Genomic DNA, 14,248 nt, shown 5'->3' on the forward strand with positions numbered 1-14,248 from the left:
GAGAAACTTGCTTCAAATTTTACAACGGGATGAGAATTATAAATAGTCTATTAGTGTTGGTTAGTCTATGACATAAGCTATAACAATATGAACCCCAAGCAGTGCAAATACTGTGCCATTTATATACTCCCAGTATCTCTTTGGTAGATCCATAATCAATGCCTATGCTTAGACTAACTTTATTTTAAAGGGCGGTGAAAATAAATTTGCAGTATGGCGGGAAATGTTGATGGAGACGAATACACGACGATGTCAAAGTCTGTCTAAATCTAAAATAATAATAATACAAAATGTCGTTCTTCGAATCTATCCTTTGTCGTGTTGGTGCACCAAATGAATAGCAATCAATGTGAAAACTTTGAATAGCCTTAACTAAAGTCTATTTTAGTGTCGTTGTAAGTACCTAATTTGTTCAACATTTTTGTTGTGATTAGAGTTAAATTAGTAAACCTCAAAGTATTGTCCGATTAATTTCCTGTTTGAGAGAAGGAAACTGTCATACTTATAGGAAACTAATAGCCCAATCTTTAACCAAATTTGAGAAATAGACTAGAAATTAAAAGAATACAAAAGAAAATTAAAACAAATCCTTACTGAAAATCCAATCTACTTGAAGACTTCAATGAAAAATGCATCAAAATTTAAAAAGCTTTATTTAATAGGCTAGCATAGGTACCTAATTGTACTGTCGATACAATTTATATTTTCAAGACAATAAAGTATTTATTTATTTATTTAGGTCCACTTTTAATCAAATGGATATGGATGGTGAACTCTAGCTAGCAGCTAAGTTAGCTTCAGTCTTTTGTGTGGAGTGAAACCATGGTCTAACTTAGCCTATTGGATGCTTGCTCACATAATTGTTCATTTCGAGAGGCAGTTTTAAACTTTCTCTGCTGAAAGATTATGGCTAACCTAATGTTTTTCCTTTGTGTCCAGACCTAACTTACTCATGCAAATTACTTTAACTTATTAAGTCAAATTTGTTTAGGATCTAGGCCTAATTTTAGGCGGCTGCACTTTACTTGACGTCCTACACTCATTCGAATGAAAATATCGATCGATATATCGATTAATCGATTGCTTCATTCGATATATCGTTTGGTTAGTTAGGTAAGGTTAACCTAACCTAACTAACCAAACGATATATCGAATGAAACAATCAAATGAAAATATCGAATCGAAAAAATTAATCGAATGAGTGTAGGACGTCAAGTAAAGAGCAGCCGTTTAGGCTATTAGGTAAGTTACCACTTAGAAAATTGATGCCTATAACTTAAGCAGGGTAGGCCTAAGTACATCCCTAGCTCATTGGCTTAAACGAAAAAAAATATATCACTATTTATTTGATAAAGAATGTTGTAGTCAAGCCTTACTTTTCAAAATCTGAGCCTCGTAACCTTATGTAGTCAGCCTATCAGTACCGGTACTAAATTATTAGGCCTAGCATAAGGTTTGCACTTCACAAACTTATATCTTCTTATATCCTGTGCATGTGTTAGCTTAGGCCTAGTTGTTGTTATAACATTATCGTTACCACATTAACTTATCACAGAAATAACCTACTGTAGACTAAGGGTAGGGAAGTTACACTTTCTTCATTTTCATATCAAGGTTAACTTATGATACATGTACTTAAGTATTGATTTGATTGGTATTTCATATCGTACTGTAAAACAATAAGCTTATTTCTTTGTTCAGGAAAACTCAATATGGGTATTCAAGGCTTGATACCATTTCTTGAAAAGTCTTCGAGACCAGTTAGCATCTCACAGTTTGCCGGCTGCACTGTAGCAATTGATGCTTATTGCTGGCTGCACAAAGGAGCTTTTAGTTGTGCTGACAAACTAGCAAGAGGAGATAAAACTGATGTGTGAGTATTGGCTAATTAAACATAACTAAGATGTCTTATAGTTAGGTAGGTACCGGTAGGCTACTCTAATTTAAATCAAGCAGAGCAAGATTAAAGTTCCAAGAATAAAGAGAATTGACAACAATCATGGAATACATAATATTATGTGACTTCTTATTAGCCTAGTAATCAGCCGAGGTCTAGAAGGAACTCTATCAAATTGGTAATAAATAACAATAATAACTGGTGTTTTGTCCACCTCTTCAAGATGCAACTTGGGCCAAGATAAACTACAAGTTAGTCTCCCTCTGTGCAATATATGTGTTTCGGCCTATTACTCTAGTAAGGCAGGATTATTTTATAAAGAAAGTTAAGGTCAAATATGTAGTGTTCAGTTGTTAAATGTTAAGTTATGTACAACCTAGGCCATAACCCAGTTCATGTCTATAGTTTGGCCTATATTTAGCGTTGAAAATAGGATACCTTTGTCAAACTCCTATGACATTGAATAATTTACTTTAATGGATATCCTGTCCGGGTAATGATTGGATTGCCTCCCTTATCTAGGAGAGCCGTTGGAGAGGATTAATTCTTAAATATTGAAGGTCAATTTTAATACAGATTTTACTGGAAAGGTTTGTAGGCTCAACTTAACTAATTAGGTGACACTTTTTTTCTCCAAAAGCAAACCCTAAAATTTACAATCCAGTTGAATTCAGTCTAAATGAAACAGGTGTTGGGAACAGTAATAAATAATGACAAAAATAAGTCTGGAAGCAACTGTGTGTTTAGTTTTGCTGATCCCTAAATATTGAGTATTGAATTGTGACTGTGGACTGAGCTCAAATTTGTCTGTTTGTTTGTTGGATAAATTCTTGGAATAAGTCGTTCTGCCTGCCATCGTTGGTAGCATCCAATAACTTAATGACTTCACCTGTGAAGATAAGGTGTAAATTATGTAAGATTCTCATCCAAGCTAATTCTTATGTTCTGTTTCAGGTATGTCAATTATTGTATGAAGTATGTTAACATGCTGCTGTCATACAACATTAAACCAATTCTAGTTTTTGACGGACGGCACTTGCCTGCCAAAGCTGACACAGAGAAAAAAAGACGACAGTAAGTAATTAATCTTCATGAGATACCATTTGACCTAATTTTAGTTAATATCGGACTTCATTCACCATTAGGCTCCATCAATAATCTTACAATTTGCGTAAGCTGCACTCCTTGAATTGATACAATCTTGTTCTCAATAGGAACCGAGAAGTGAACAGACGACGGGCAGCTGAACTTTTGAGGCAGGACAAGCCCAACGAGGCCCGAACATATCTGCAACGTTGTGTGGACGTGACACACACCATGGCGGTGCAACTAATGAAGGAATGTCGTAGTCGCAATGTTGACTGCATCACTGCTCCATACGAGGCTGACGCTGAACTAGCCTATCTCAACATCAACAACATTGCACATATTGTCATCACAGAGGACTCTGACCTACTGCTCTTCGGCTGTTCAAGGGTTTGTATTATTTAATAAGCTTATAAAATTAAAACATTCTAATAATTTTGAAATTCTTGATAGCCAATTAGCGAATTTCCCACATAGGAAATGGGTTTCCTCGCTGTCTATGTGGCTATAAAGTAGTTTTCAATGTCTTCTTTGAACTGCTTGAAATTTTCTGGCATACCTATTGCCTATTAACTTATCTGGTTTATTATAATCCATTTTCCAAAGTGGTCATAAATGAATATATAAACTCACTCAAATGTAGACTGTGCCATGTTTAGTTGTTAAATAAGTTTTAAATAAAAGAGACATTTTGTAGCAAAAGTAAAAATTTCTATTTTAAAAACATATCTCACCAACAGAACTTTCCAAATTAAACATCAAAATTACTTAACTGACCTTTACCCTATAGAATCAGGAATCCCCCAAGGGAGCGTGCTTGGACCATACCGTACTTGTATATTCTCTATACATCGGACCTACCAGAAAGTGTAAACACTATGGTTGCTACATTTGCGGATGACACGGCAATTTTATCTGTCCACGACAATCCAGCTCAAGCTACAGCAAATTTACATCTAAACTTAGATGAAATTTCTCATTGGTTTAAAACATGGAGGTTCAAAATTAATGAAAATAAATCAGCACACATTACTTTTACCTTAAATCAGGCTACATGTCCTCCAGTATCCATGAACAATATTCACCTCCCTCAAGTAACAGAAATAAAACTAGGTGAAACCCGTCGAAATCGACGGTTACTCTCAAGGCTTACGCTAATTCATATACGGAAAGTTTGGTTTAGTGGAATATACTTTAAGTAGCTGCTTAAATAGTATTTACTCTTTATGTTTTTTTATAGCCGAAATGTCGTGTTATTTTCAATCATGTTAACAACCCAGTGGGCCGCGGTCCGATTAATTTAACAAAATATGGACACGTGCCATATTTTGCCATATTTCAAATGAACAACGTGCCCTTCTGCACTTGTATTATTTTGTATTGTATTACACATTCGACTATTTTTTCAATGACTGAAAACATGTATGACAATAATCGCATGTACCTCTGATGATCTGTAGAATAATATGATAAAATATAGGAAAAAGTGGTGAAAAAGGCAGACAACAACCCGTACAACAGATGAGATGAAGTAAACAATCCATTTGAGTTTTTCTCAATTGAAGTAGACCGAGTAATACAAAAGTTTACAATAAAAACATAAGGTCCGCAAAGGTTTAGTAATCTTACTACTTGAACTTATCATAGTCAAGGCATTATTATTAATTCTACTAAATGTTTTGAAATTTCTCGATCTGTCAGTGTCAGAAGTAAACATTTCTTGCATGCATTCATTTGATCTGTGATTAGGCAAGTTTACTTTACCACCGTGAAAGCACTATGTTCTTCGTATATTTTTTCACTTCCAAAGTAAGTTGCATAGCATAACTGTCAAATATTATTCATCTCACCAAGTGAATTTGAATCTGGATGGGTATCTGTTAGACCAGGCCTCTCTTTGTCTACTCTCCTCATGCATAAGATATATCTTATTATTAATCGTCTCCTCTTCCCGTTTTCAACATTTCTCTTTTGAACTTGAGGCATTTTCTGTTCTTCCAACAAAACTGATTAACTGTTTAACTTGGTCTTAACCTACTGAATATTACAAACATTAGTATTTACTCCCAAAAAGCTAATGAGTTTCTTTTTATAAACAGCTGTTTTTTGTTTTTTAATTTGTTCTGTGTATTTCTTATGGGGAAACCCCGACCTTTGAGAGGGTCTCATGCCCTTAAGAGTAAGAATTTTTAAATTCTAAAACCTTATTGCAAAACTACATATTGAGACAATTCTTTTGACACCTTAAACTTTGAAATTGGTCCACAAATAAGGGAGGAGTTGCGTTAACAAAAAACGGCTTCACGTATTATATATATAGATACTTGGGCATGCACTTAGATGCAAAGCTTAATTGGAAGGCACATATCTGGACTAAAAGACAACATCTAAATTTAAAAACAACTAAACTTAATTGGCTTCTTGGATCTAAATCACAACTCAGTACACAAAATAAATTGTTACTGTACAAAACAGTTCTAAAACCAATTTGGACTTATGGTATTCAGCTTTGGGGATCAGCAAGTACCTCAAACATTGAAATTATTCAACGTTACCAATCAAAATTATTACGTAAAATTGTCAACGCTCCTTGGTTTGTTACCAACAGAACACTTCACAATGATCTTCAAATTCGAACAGTAAAAGAAGAAATTACAAAATCTAGTGAAAAATACATTATAAAATTGGAAAATCATTCAAATCATCTTGCACTTAATTTATTGGACAATCACAACACCATTTACAGACTGAAGCGACATACGATATTGGACCTACCATTCAGATTCGGCTAAGTGTTATCAAAATTCTCTTTGTTAGCTAGTGTTGACGGTGGTCAATCACTAGCTCATGTTCTTCAAGTTATTTTTGTATTACTATTTATATCATTTGCTTATTGTTCAACTTGAACAGATTGTAAATTAAATAAAGTTAAAAAAAAAAAAAACAACAATCTTGTTGGTTAACAGTTGTAAGATAAACTTGAAAGTTGAAATCATATGTTACGGACGTTACGGTAATTCAAAAGCATAGAATATTAAAATATCTAAACATTTCAATTTTTAGAACACACCTCATTCCTTCCCTGTAGCAGCTAACCTAAGTACCTTCTTATTAAAATTAATTAATATTATTTAAATAGGAAATAAGTCTGCCAATTTTAAGGGAATATTTTAGTAGAAATCCAGCCAGGTAAATGGAAATTTTCTTAGACTGCAGGTTTGCCGCGGCGGGGGTATTTTCATCAATTGACACGTAAATTATTACGTACGGTAAGTGAATCATCATAGTATACTAAATAAGAGCATATAAGTGGAATCTGTAAGACTGGATATGTATTTATTTGCACCATTGAAAAATATTGTTCAGTACAGTTTTGTAAATAGGGTAATTAGTAATTTCATCATTAATAACTAATTTTATTAACATTTAATTAACAGTGTGCATAGGTTTTCAACATTTATTTGTGTGTTAGTCACTTATTTTAAGTCTGTAAAATGTACTCTACTCTACTCACACACACACACCACGGCAATTCCCCTCCCCCACATTCTCCTTAAAATCATACGATGCCTACGTCATATGGCGTGATCTATCTCTGTCTCTTTCCCTCTCATGGAAAATTCAAATTTCCCCACCATGATTTTATTCAGTTAGCGTCTAAAACCTTCCTCGATCGGACGTATGTGCCGCGCCGCGCCGTTTTTCTGGCAATCTCTCGGTCTTTTGACCACCTCGTGGTGGAAGTGTCCCCACATTAAAATCTCTTTCTCTTTAATCAGTGAATAATAGTACTAAATTCCCCATTTCGAAGTGTGAAGTGCATCTGAACTTCCAGATCTTCTTGTGTGTCCCTCAGTGGTGAGCTCACCCAATCCTCATTCCCCCTGTTACCTTCCAATGTTGGATTTTCTTATTGAAAGGTATGTAAAATTGTGTTTTTCTACTCTCTATTAACTCTCATATCGAACAAATATCAAACCATTAAATTAAAGCTTGAGAGTGTATTCTCAAATTCATATCTAAAAGAAACTTTTTTTCAACACCTTCATGATTTGTATTCTTTCTTCTCTTTACTCTCCACTCAGATTGAATCTTCTCTTTTCAGGAAATTATTTTTAGAGTCTCTTACGTATTCAAATTAAGATTCACTAGAACCCTTTCCTACCATGTTCTCAACCTATTAGCATCGCCTAAGATTCTCCCCTCGTAGAGACCTTTTTTTAAATAACTCATTTAAGTTAGGCCTACCTACATCATATTTTAACAATGTCTATGTCACTTTGTAGGTTATGTTCAAACTAGATCTGGCAGGCAATGGTCTGCTGGTAGAACAGGAGAGACTGCACTTGTCCATGGGTCTGACTGAGGGAGCGTTCACAATGGACAAGTTCCGCTACATGTGTATACTCTCTGGCTGCGATTACTTGGCCTCACTGCCCAAGATAGGCCTGGCCAAGGCACTGCGATTTATCAAGAGCACTGTCGACCCGGACATTCACAGGGTGAGTAAAAATTGATATTTTTTTAAAGCCAACACTTCTTAAAGACATTAATATGTTAAGAATATGCTAAGATTGGTGATGCAAAATTTCAAGGCATTTATTTATACCTCACGTCAAATTCCCAAAATATGTACCTAAATGCTAAAATCACTACTGTATCATATATTCAAGGTCTATTCAGAAAGTAAGGAATATTTCCGTCTCACACCTACAGACGATTGACGTGCGCTAATTTCACACCTCCGGTAAAGACGAGTTTGTCCCAACAATGATTGTCCATCCCTCTCAGCTAATGTTGTTGTGCTGCCTATTGCCGCAATTTAAAAGTTTAAAAAGTGTACTGCAATTGAAAATCCCCCCTGTTGTGAGGTGCGGGTTTTTTTTTTAATTTTGTTGATATAGAAATAATGTATCTAACTCCCCACACTTTGTGATAGACAATAACTTTCAACATACCAGACTGACTAACCATAGTCTAGTCTGTTCTAGCCCAACAAAAACATTCATCACAACGGCCAAATTGTTGTCTATTTTTTTTTTTTTTTTAATAATACTATTGGTTATTTCTACCTTTCTGCTTCAGGCGCTTTCTAGGCTGGGAGGTCATCTGAACATGAATATCGTTGTGCCAGTAACTTACAGAGACAAGTTCCTAGAGGCAGACGCAATGTTCCGACATCAACCAGTGTTTGATCCACTGACGCGGCGACTTGTGCCTCTAACACCCCCTCCACCTGGCGCACCCCCTCCCCCACTACTGGCAAAAGAGCCTCTCCAACCGTCTCAGCTGCAGCAGCTGGCCTATGGTAATCTGGACCCCTTCACGTTGCAACAAGTTGATGATTGGAGCCCAGAAAAAGCACAGGTAGGTGGATGATACAGGTGTAATAAAGGCTTGATTACATAGGAGAGTTTATAAATTTCTACTTAGTTTTTTTACACACCGCTCAGTTTTTTTTTTTTTTTTTTTAGCTTGTAAATTAGCCTAGTGTGCTTGCCACACTCACTCAACAGCTGCTTCTAAAAAGCTCTATAAAAATTTGAATCTTCCGGCGTCCATACTCACCTCTTATTGGTTTTTTCACTAACTGGATCGTGAAACTATCAAAGTGTACTCACAATTGCTTTTGCCAGAGTGACAATTAGGTCTTGATAATGTTCGACAAATAGGTTATTGGAAATTGGAGTTGTACTTGACCTCAAGCCTTCTTTTTTACCTACTGGCTAGTAAGTTGTAAATTTGCCTTATGTAATTAAGCCTTAAGTAGGCTAAGTATAAAATTACTCTAAAAGGGCTGGCTCTGCTTTTGGAAGAACATTCAGATTTAAGATTTGTAAACTACTTACAATTTTCTCTGCTTGAACAGTGAACACGGTTCGAATATGAAGTGTATAAAAAGGCTAACACACTCTAGTGTCTAGTTTTAGGCAAAGAAGAGGGTTGAATGGAATAATACGCCTTATTTATTACTTTTAATTTCAAAGATCAGCAGGCGTTTCTGCCATAGTTATTTACTAGTAGCCCAATGATCAAGCACAACTGGGACAAGATTCTAAGTTTGACTTTTCTCAGTATTGAATTGGCTACCAACCTAATTAATAAAGCAAAGGTTTTATTATCATTTGGAATACTTTCAATAAGGTTCTAGGGGAGTTCCAATAAAAATATCAGTTCCATTGCTTCTTTCAACAAATGTATCTCTTGCAAGTCAAGATTCCCTTACACAGGTATATATTTTTTTACAAAAAAACATATTTTTTTTTTAATAAATAGATTAATCAATTTATTTTATTAATCTTAGCAAGCAAGTTTAAAAATTAGTCTCCTCAATGTTAAAGTTGTTTACATTTTCTAACCAGCAGATTCCTGGAGGACGATCTAACGGCTGGAGTGGAAAGTCGGTGGCCCCTCATAAGAGCATTTGGTCCTCTGATTTCAAACCTAAAATCCTAGTAATAGAGAAGCCAGACCCGTGCAATGTCAAGCGAACGTCTACCTCGGGAAAGGTGGTTGAACAGACTGTGGATATTCCCCAACTACCAAAACGCCCTGCTCCGAGTAAGTAAATTCTATTGTTAGATTGTTTTAACGGATTCAAAAGTTTGTATTATATTTCAGAAGTTAGTGTTTCTTGTGCTCTAAAACTGTTTAAATTCCATTTTGGTGCTGTTATTGAATTCAATACTATTTGCTTAATATGAAATTTTCTTTGAATACTCTCTAATCTTAATCATGAGAAATCCTTTTTATTTTGTTGTACAAGGAATGTTGTCGGATTGAATACTCCTTTAATTCGGCACTCTTTCAACGTTGTACTGAAAACAGGGTTGAATATGGTTGAATTATTTAAGAAGCACTTCATACATCATTTAAATAGTCTAACAAGATTTTTACCAACTTTCCATTGAATATAAGAGCCTTGATTATTATTCTACTGGACTATGGCTTACTTTGTCAAAATGCAGGAAAATTGGTTGAATGTTAAGTTAATTTTTTTTATAATTTAGACATTAAGTTTTCACAATTTTGCTACTAGGTCTTGAAGAAGAAATGAGTGCTCTTCGTTCACAATTTGGCTGTTCTCCACACCCAAGTAAAAAACCACGCTTGGACGAAGAAAATGTGAAGGAAATCCTTGACATCATTGACCAAACCCCTCCAAAATCTGAGCAGTCCCATGTTGAAGTGGTGAATCCTCCTAAGCAGACACATGGAAATCCATTTTCAAAAAGTACCCCAACTGCCAACAAGTTTAGTGGCTTGTCAAAATTGGCTCAGTTCAGGAAAACCTCACCCAATAATACAAGTGTTGTTCAGAGCAGGTAATAAATATTGACTTTGAATACTACAAAATAGACTTTTTATTTTCAATCATTGTTTTCTAAAATAGGAACCAAAAGTCTTGATTTGAAAAAATATTTTATCATTTTAAGTTTTCACATTCCTTAGTTAAACAGAATTGTCAACCTTTGGTTTGTTTTATACTAATTCAATATCGCTTTACCAAAACATAAAAAAATTGTAATGGCAATAGTTGGATCTTAATTTGTTCCTATAATTTTAGATTGTTGATGCCAAGGAACTTAGCAGTAAAGTCTACCGAATACTCGCCCATACATTTTAAAATTGGTTCACAGTTGATAGTTGCCTTTAACCGTGATCTATATTGTTTCAGATATTTTGGACAGGCAGCTGTTTCCCAATCAGACAACTCTCCTGATGACAAATCTGAGATGAAAAACACTCTAAAAGATCTTAGCAATGTGATGGAGAAGCAAACAAAACCACAATCCCCTCACAAATCACCTTTTGCAGCCCCGTCAATTGATAGACTCACTGATAACAACATCAACTCACTGATAGAGGATTATGATAAAGAAACTAAACCCAACAGTGGTGAATCAAAGCCATCAAACGGGAAGGAAAACTCATCAAATGAAACACCTATTATCAAACGTGAAACTAGCTTTAGGTGGAGGCCGTCTCTATCAGAAATGTTTGGCTTCAAATCTAAATCGTTGCCTTCTTACCCTGCTGTGAATGGTAAATTTGTCAATCCGTCGTTAAACAAATCAGTAGATGAAAATAAAGTTTGTGCAAAGAGTCCGTCCGATGTAAATAGTAACAGAAGGAATCCTTTTGCGAAAACTGTAAAATCAGAAGAAAGCCATGACGGCTTGTGTTCACAAGGTAGCTCACTGAATGATTCGCTGTCGGACAGTCTGACTCCGGAAACAAACTCTGAGGTTTGTATTTTGTTATCTTTCATTGGTTTGGTTACATAACAATGGCTTTATCGGTGTGTTTAATAAGGAATCAAAATGTACTCAAATATCTTCTTTTAATAAATTGTCAGTTAGCATGTTTAGGTACGGTATCCTTAGAAAAGAACTCTAGGCCTAAAAATTTTAATGTGTTTCCTAATCAGAAGACTCACCTATTGTAAAGCATTCTCTTTCTAATAAAAACAACTGTTGACATGGGACTTTAGTCACTATTGTCGGGGGCTGATAGATAGACAATAAATACTCACATAACAAAACACTGATTCTTCTCCCTGATAAAAAAGATCTTTCAGAAGTAGATTGGAGAAAACATGCAGAAAAATCTCAATGAATCAGCCTCTTAGATTTCCTTTAAAACGTTGAATACTTTCTTCGAGTTACTTATACTTTATCTTCAGTATGATTATTACCTTAAGTTGGTTATAATGAGCCAATACTACTGCTCACGCTTTCTCTTATAGTAAGTATTATAAAGAATAGAGTATTCCACAAAAAATCATCTTATAGCGATGATATTTTTAAGTTTTATGATTGCCATACAACCTGTAGTTAAACCTACGTCGTACACGTATAAACAACATTCCAATACTACAGCTTAGTGTTATACTGTTATTCACATTTACAGTTCAATTTTTTTTTATTTTTTCCAGTTGTTTCAAAAAATGTGCAATGCTATATCTAGGTAAAAATAAGTAACATTTGCTTTAAAACATTTTTCTCTTTTTTCAGGAATTGGTCCTCAGTCCTCCTATAGTAATTAAGAAACCCCAAATGAAAGTTGGACTCAGTAAGAAAACTAATAACTGCCAGAAGAGTTTATTGACAATGTTTGCTTTCAAACCAAAGTGAGTATATGACTCTTTTTTACGAGTCTCAAAAATGATTCTCGATTCTCTTACTTTTAATTACTGCTTTATGATTGTTCTATCCAATTAACAAACATAATCCAATAGATAGTCTAATTAGATTCAAGCATATTTTCATCAAGAAATAATATTTTTTGAGCTCTTATACGTCAACTCTTATGCATTTCATAATACGCAAACTCCTCCTAGATGGCTGAAGCAATCATTTTCAAATTTTGCATGGTGATAAAAGACCACATCGGTGAGTGCTAACATCTATATGGCGTTGTAAAATTCTCTAAGGAATCCGCCCCATGGGCCCTCAAAATTTCAATGTTATGTTTATGGAAGACAATTTTAAACAAAAACTAAGGAATAAGATCAGTGGTTGACTTGAAGTAGTTATTGTAACTTTTATGGCGGATATAAAAACAGTATGGCATGGATCATAAACATCAAAATAAGTGATGTCACTAGCTCTAACCACTAATAACATTAACATGTGGTTAGGGTGTTTTTTGACAGTTTAATTTAAACTAATGTACCTGTTGCTCGAATTCAAGCAATTGCTAAGAATTACGGGCGTTATTTCAAAACGAATAACAGTGATAATTTCTGATGACTTTGAAATATACGACTCAAACATTATGGAAATACTCAAGATATACATAACAGATCGATATAATCAACATTTATTGTAAATAGTGTTTTCTACAAATAGCCTTACTCATAGCCGCATTAGGTTTCCAGACACATTATGTGTCCAAAAGCCTAACAGCACGACTCCCTCCCCATACCGCCCTGAGCGATAGGGATCATTGAGATTCGCTCTAACCTTTCCTCTCCCCTTCATGGGCAAGTTTTCATTCTTTACTTAGTTTCTTTGTTTCTTCTTTGAAATTTTAAAGCCTTTATGTATCCCTGGTTTTCATATTTCCCTAGCTATTTTTTTAAACGTCTCAATTGTTTCCTTGTCACTCATCATGTTTTGTTTTCTCATCTCTAGACCTATCTTATCCAAGACTTATTCCTGTTCTCTTCTATTTGTCTCCTGAAATTAACAATTTATAAATACTTGACTCGTGGTTTTTATTTCTCCACATCTACATACTTCCACCATGCAAAATCTTCACTAATTCGCCTTGAAATTTTCCATGTCCTGTTCTCCCAATCTTGTTCCAGTCTCTTTCTGATGTTAAGTATATATCCGAACGTTTACCGAACGTCGGTGCACTTATGTGGCGGAGTCTTCACGTTAGAAGTGGCCTATTGTACTATTAGTGACTACTTTGACTTGCATACCTATCTGACACACACAACAGTCAGTTCTAGAAATATCATCAGCAGGTTTGTATGAGAAGCACGTGTGATAGCATAGTTAAACTGAACTGGATGCCGTGTAAAGACGCACAATTTCTGTTATAACCAGTGCTCGATTTGTAAAAAATGAGGTGCCGGAACTGTAACCTTTTTAATGTGATTTGTACCTATTTATGCCAATATTATTATCCGGAACTCCGTTCTGCCACGTTCCCCCACAAGTCGAGCACGGTTTATTACACAAATAAATTCCAGTACTGCACAGACTTGGTCAACGACTCATTTATCATAGTGTTGGGTAAAGAATTATTAATCATCGGATTAATGAGAGTCAATTGTAGGCCTATTTTGAACAAAAAACTTGACTCTAGATACAAAATATTGATAAGTTAAATGACATGTACATTTTTTTACAGACCAAAAATCCAAAGATGATTGAAAATGGACCAACCGCTGCCGAGAGGGATTTCTTATTTCTTGTTGATTATATGATAAGTTGACTGGTAATGTATAGTTTTGTTTTCCTTTATCAATAGTGTAAATGTGGTTTACTTTCTATCAGTTACTATATTCAAAATATAGAAGGTATATTTTTATAAAAATTATTTGTTTTATTTAATACCTACTTTTGTTTTTTTCCCCACTACAACTCGGTCATATGCTTTGTGCTGGGTTTTTGGCTTGAAATGGGGAACTTTTGCTCTTAAAATGTTCACGCTCATTAAAGAAGCTCTGCTCCGAGTAGGTTGGTTTTGAATTGTAGTATTTAACACTGATGTAATCTGTATGAAACTAGTGATTGTGGAATCGAT

The 14,248-nt window shown here is 34.8% G+C and overlaps 1 protein-coding gene across 2 annotated transcripts; it reads left to right on the forward strand.

Moving 5' to 3' along the window:
• The first annotated feature begins 287 nt into the window (after positions 1–287).
• Positions 288–14,017, forward strand: LOC128992479 (exonuclease 1). Of its 2 annotated transcripts, none has more exons than XM_054416068.1 (11): positions 288–395; positions 1,702–1,873; positions 2,852–2,971; positions 3,112–3,373; positions 7,270–7,485; positions 8,069–8,350; positions 9,346–9,544; positions 10,023–10,308; positions 10,662–11,232; positions 12,001–12,116; positions 13,853–14,017. In XM_054416068.1, the coding sequence occupies exons 2-11, from the start codon at positions 1,713–1,715 to the stop codon at positions 13,869–13,871; spliced, it is 2,232 nt and encodes a 743-aa protein (XP_054272043.1). In that variant the 5' UTR covers positions 288–395; positions 1,702–1,712; the 3' UTR covers positions 13,872–14,017. The 2 variants fall into 2 exon arrangements, with proteins under 2 accessions (XP_054272043.1, XP_054272045.1); XM_054416070.1 differs by having other exon boundaries at positions 9,349–9,544.
• The last annotated feature ends 231 nt before the right edge of the window (positions 14,018–14,248 follow it).

The sequence above is a fragment of the Macrosteles quadrilineatus genome, unplaced genomic scaffold (assembly GCF_028750875.1).
Source record: "Macrosteles quadrilineatus isolate MER2022 unplaced genomic scaffold, UCM_ALF_1.0 Scaffold_4__1_contigs__length_99947679, whole genome shotgun sequence".
Lineage (NCBI taxonomy): Eukaryota > Metazoa > Arthropoda > Insecta > Hemiptera > Cicadellidae > Macrosteles > Macrosteles quadrilineatus.

Bases quoted from the DNA above. Each gene is read 5' to 3' on its own strand.
- LOC128992479 (XM_054416068.1), top strand. From the start codon at position 1,713: ATGGGTATTCAAGGCTTGATACCATTTCTTGAAAAGTCTTCGAGACCA. The intron at 2,972-3,111 runs GTAAGTAATTAA...TGTTCTCAATAG, and splicing joins ACAGAGAAAAAAAGACGACA to GAACCGAGAAGTGAACAGAC. The intron at 11,233-12,000 runs GTTTGTATTTTG...CTCTTTTTTCAG, and splicing joins CTCCGGAAACAAACTCTGAG to GAATTGGTCCTCAGTCCTCC.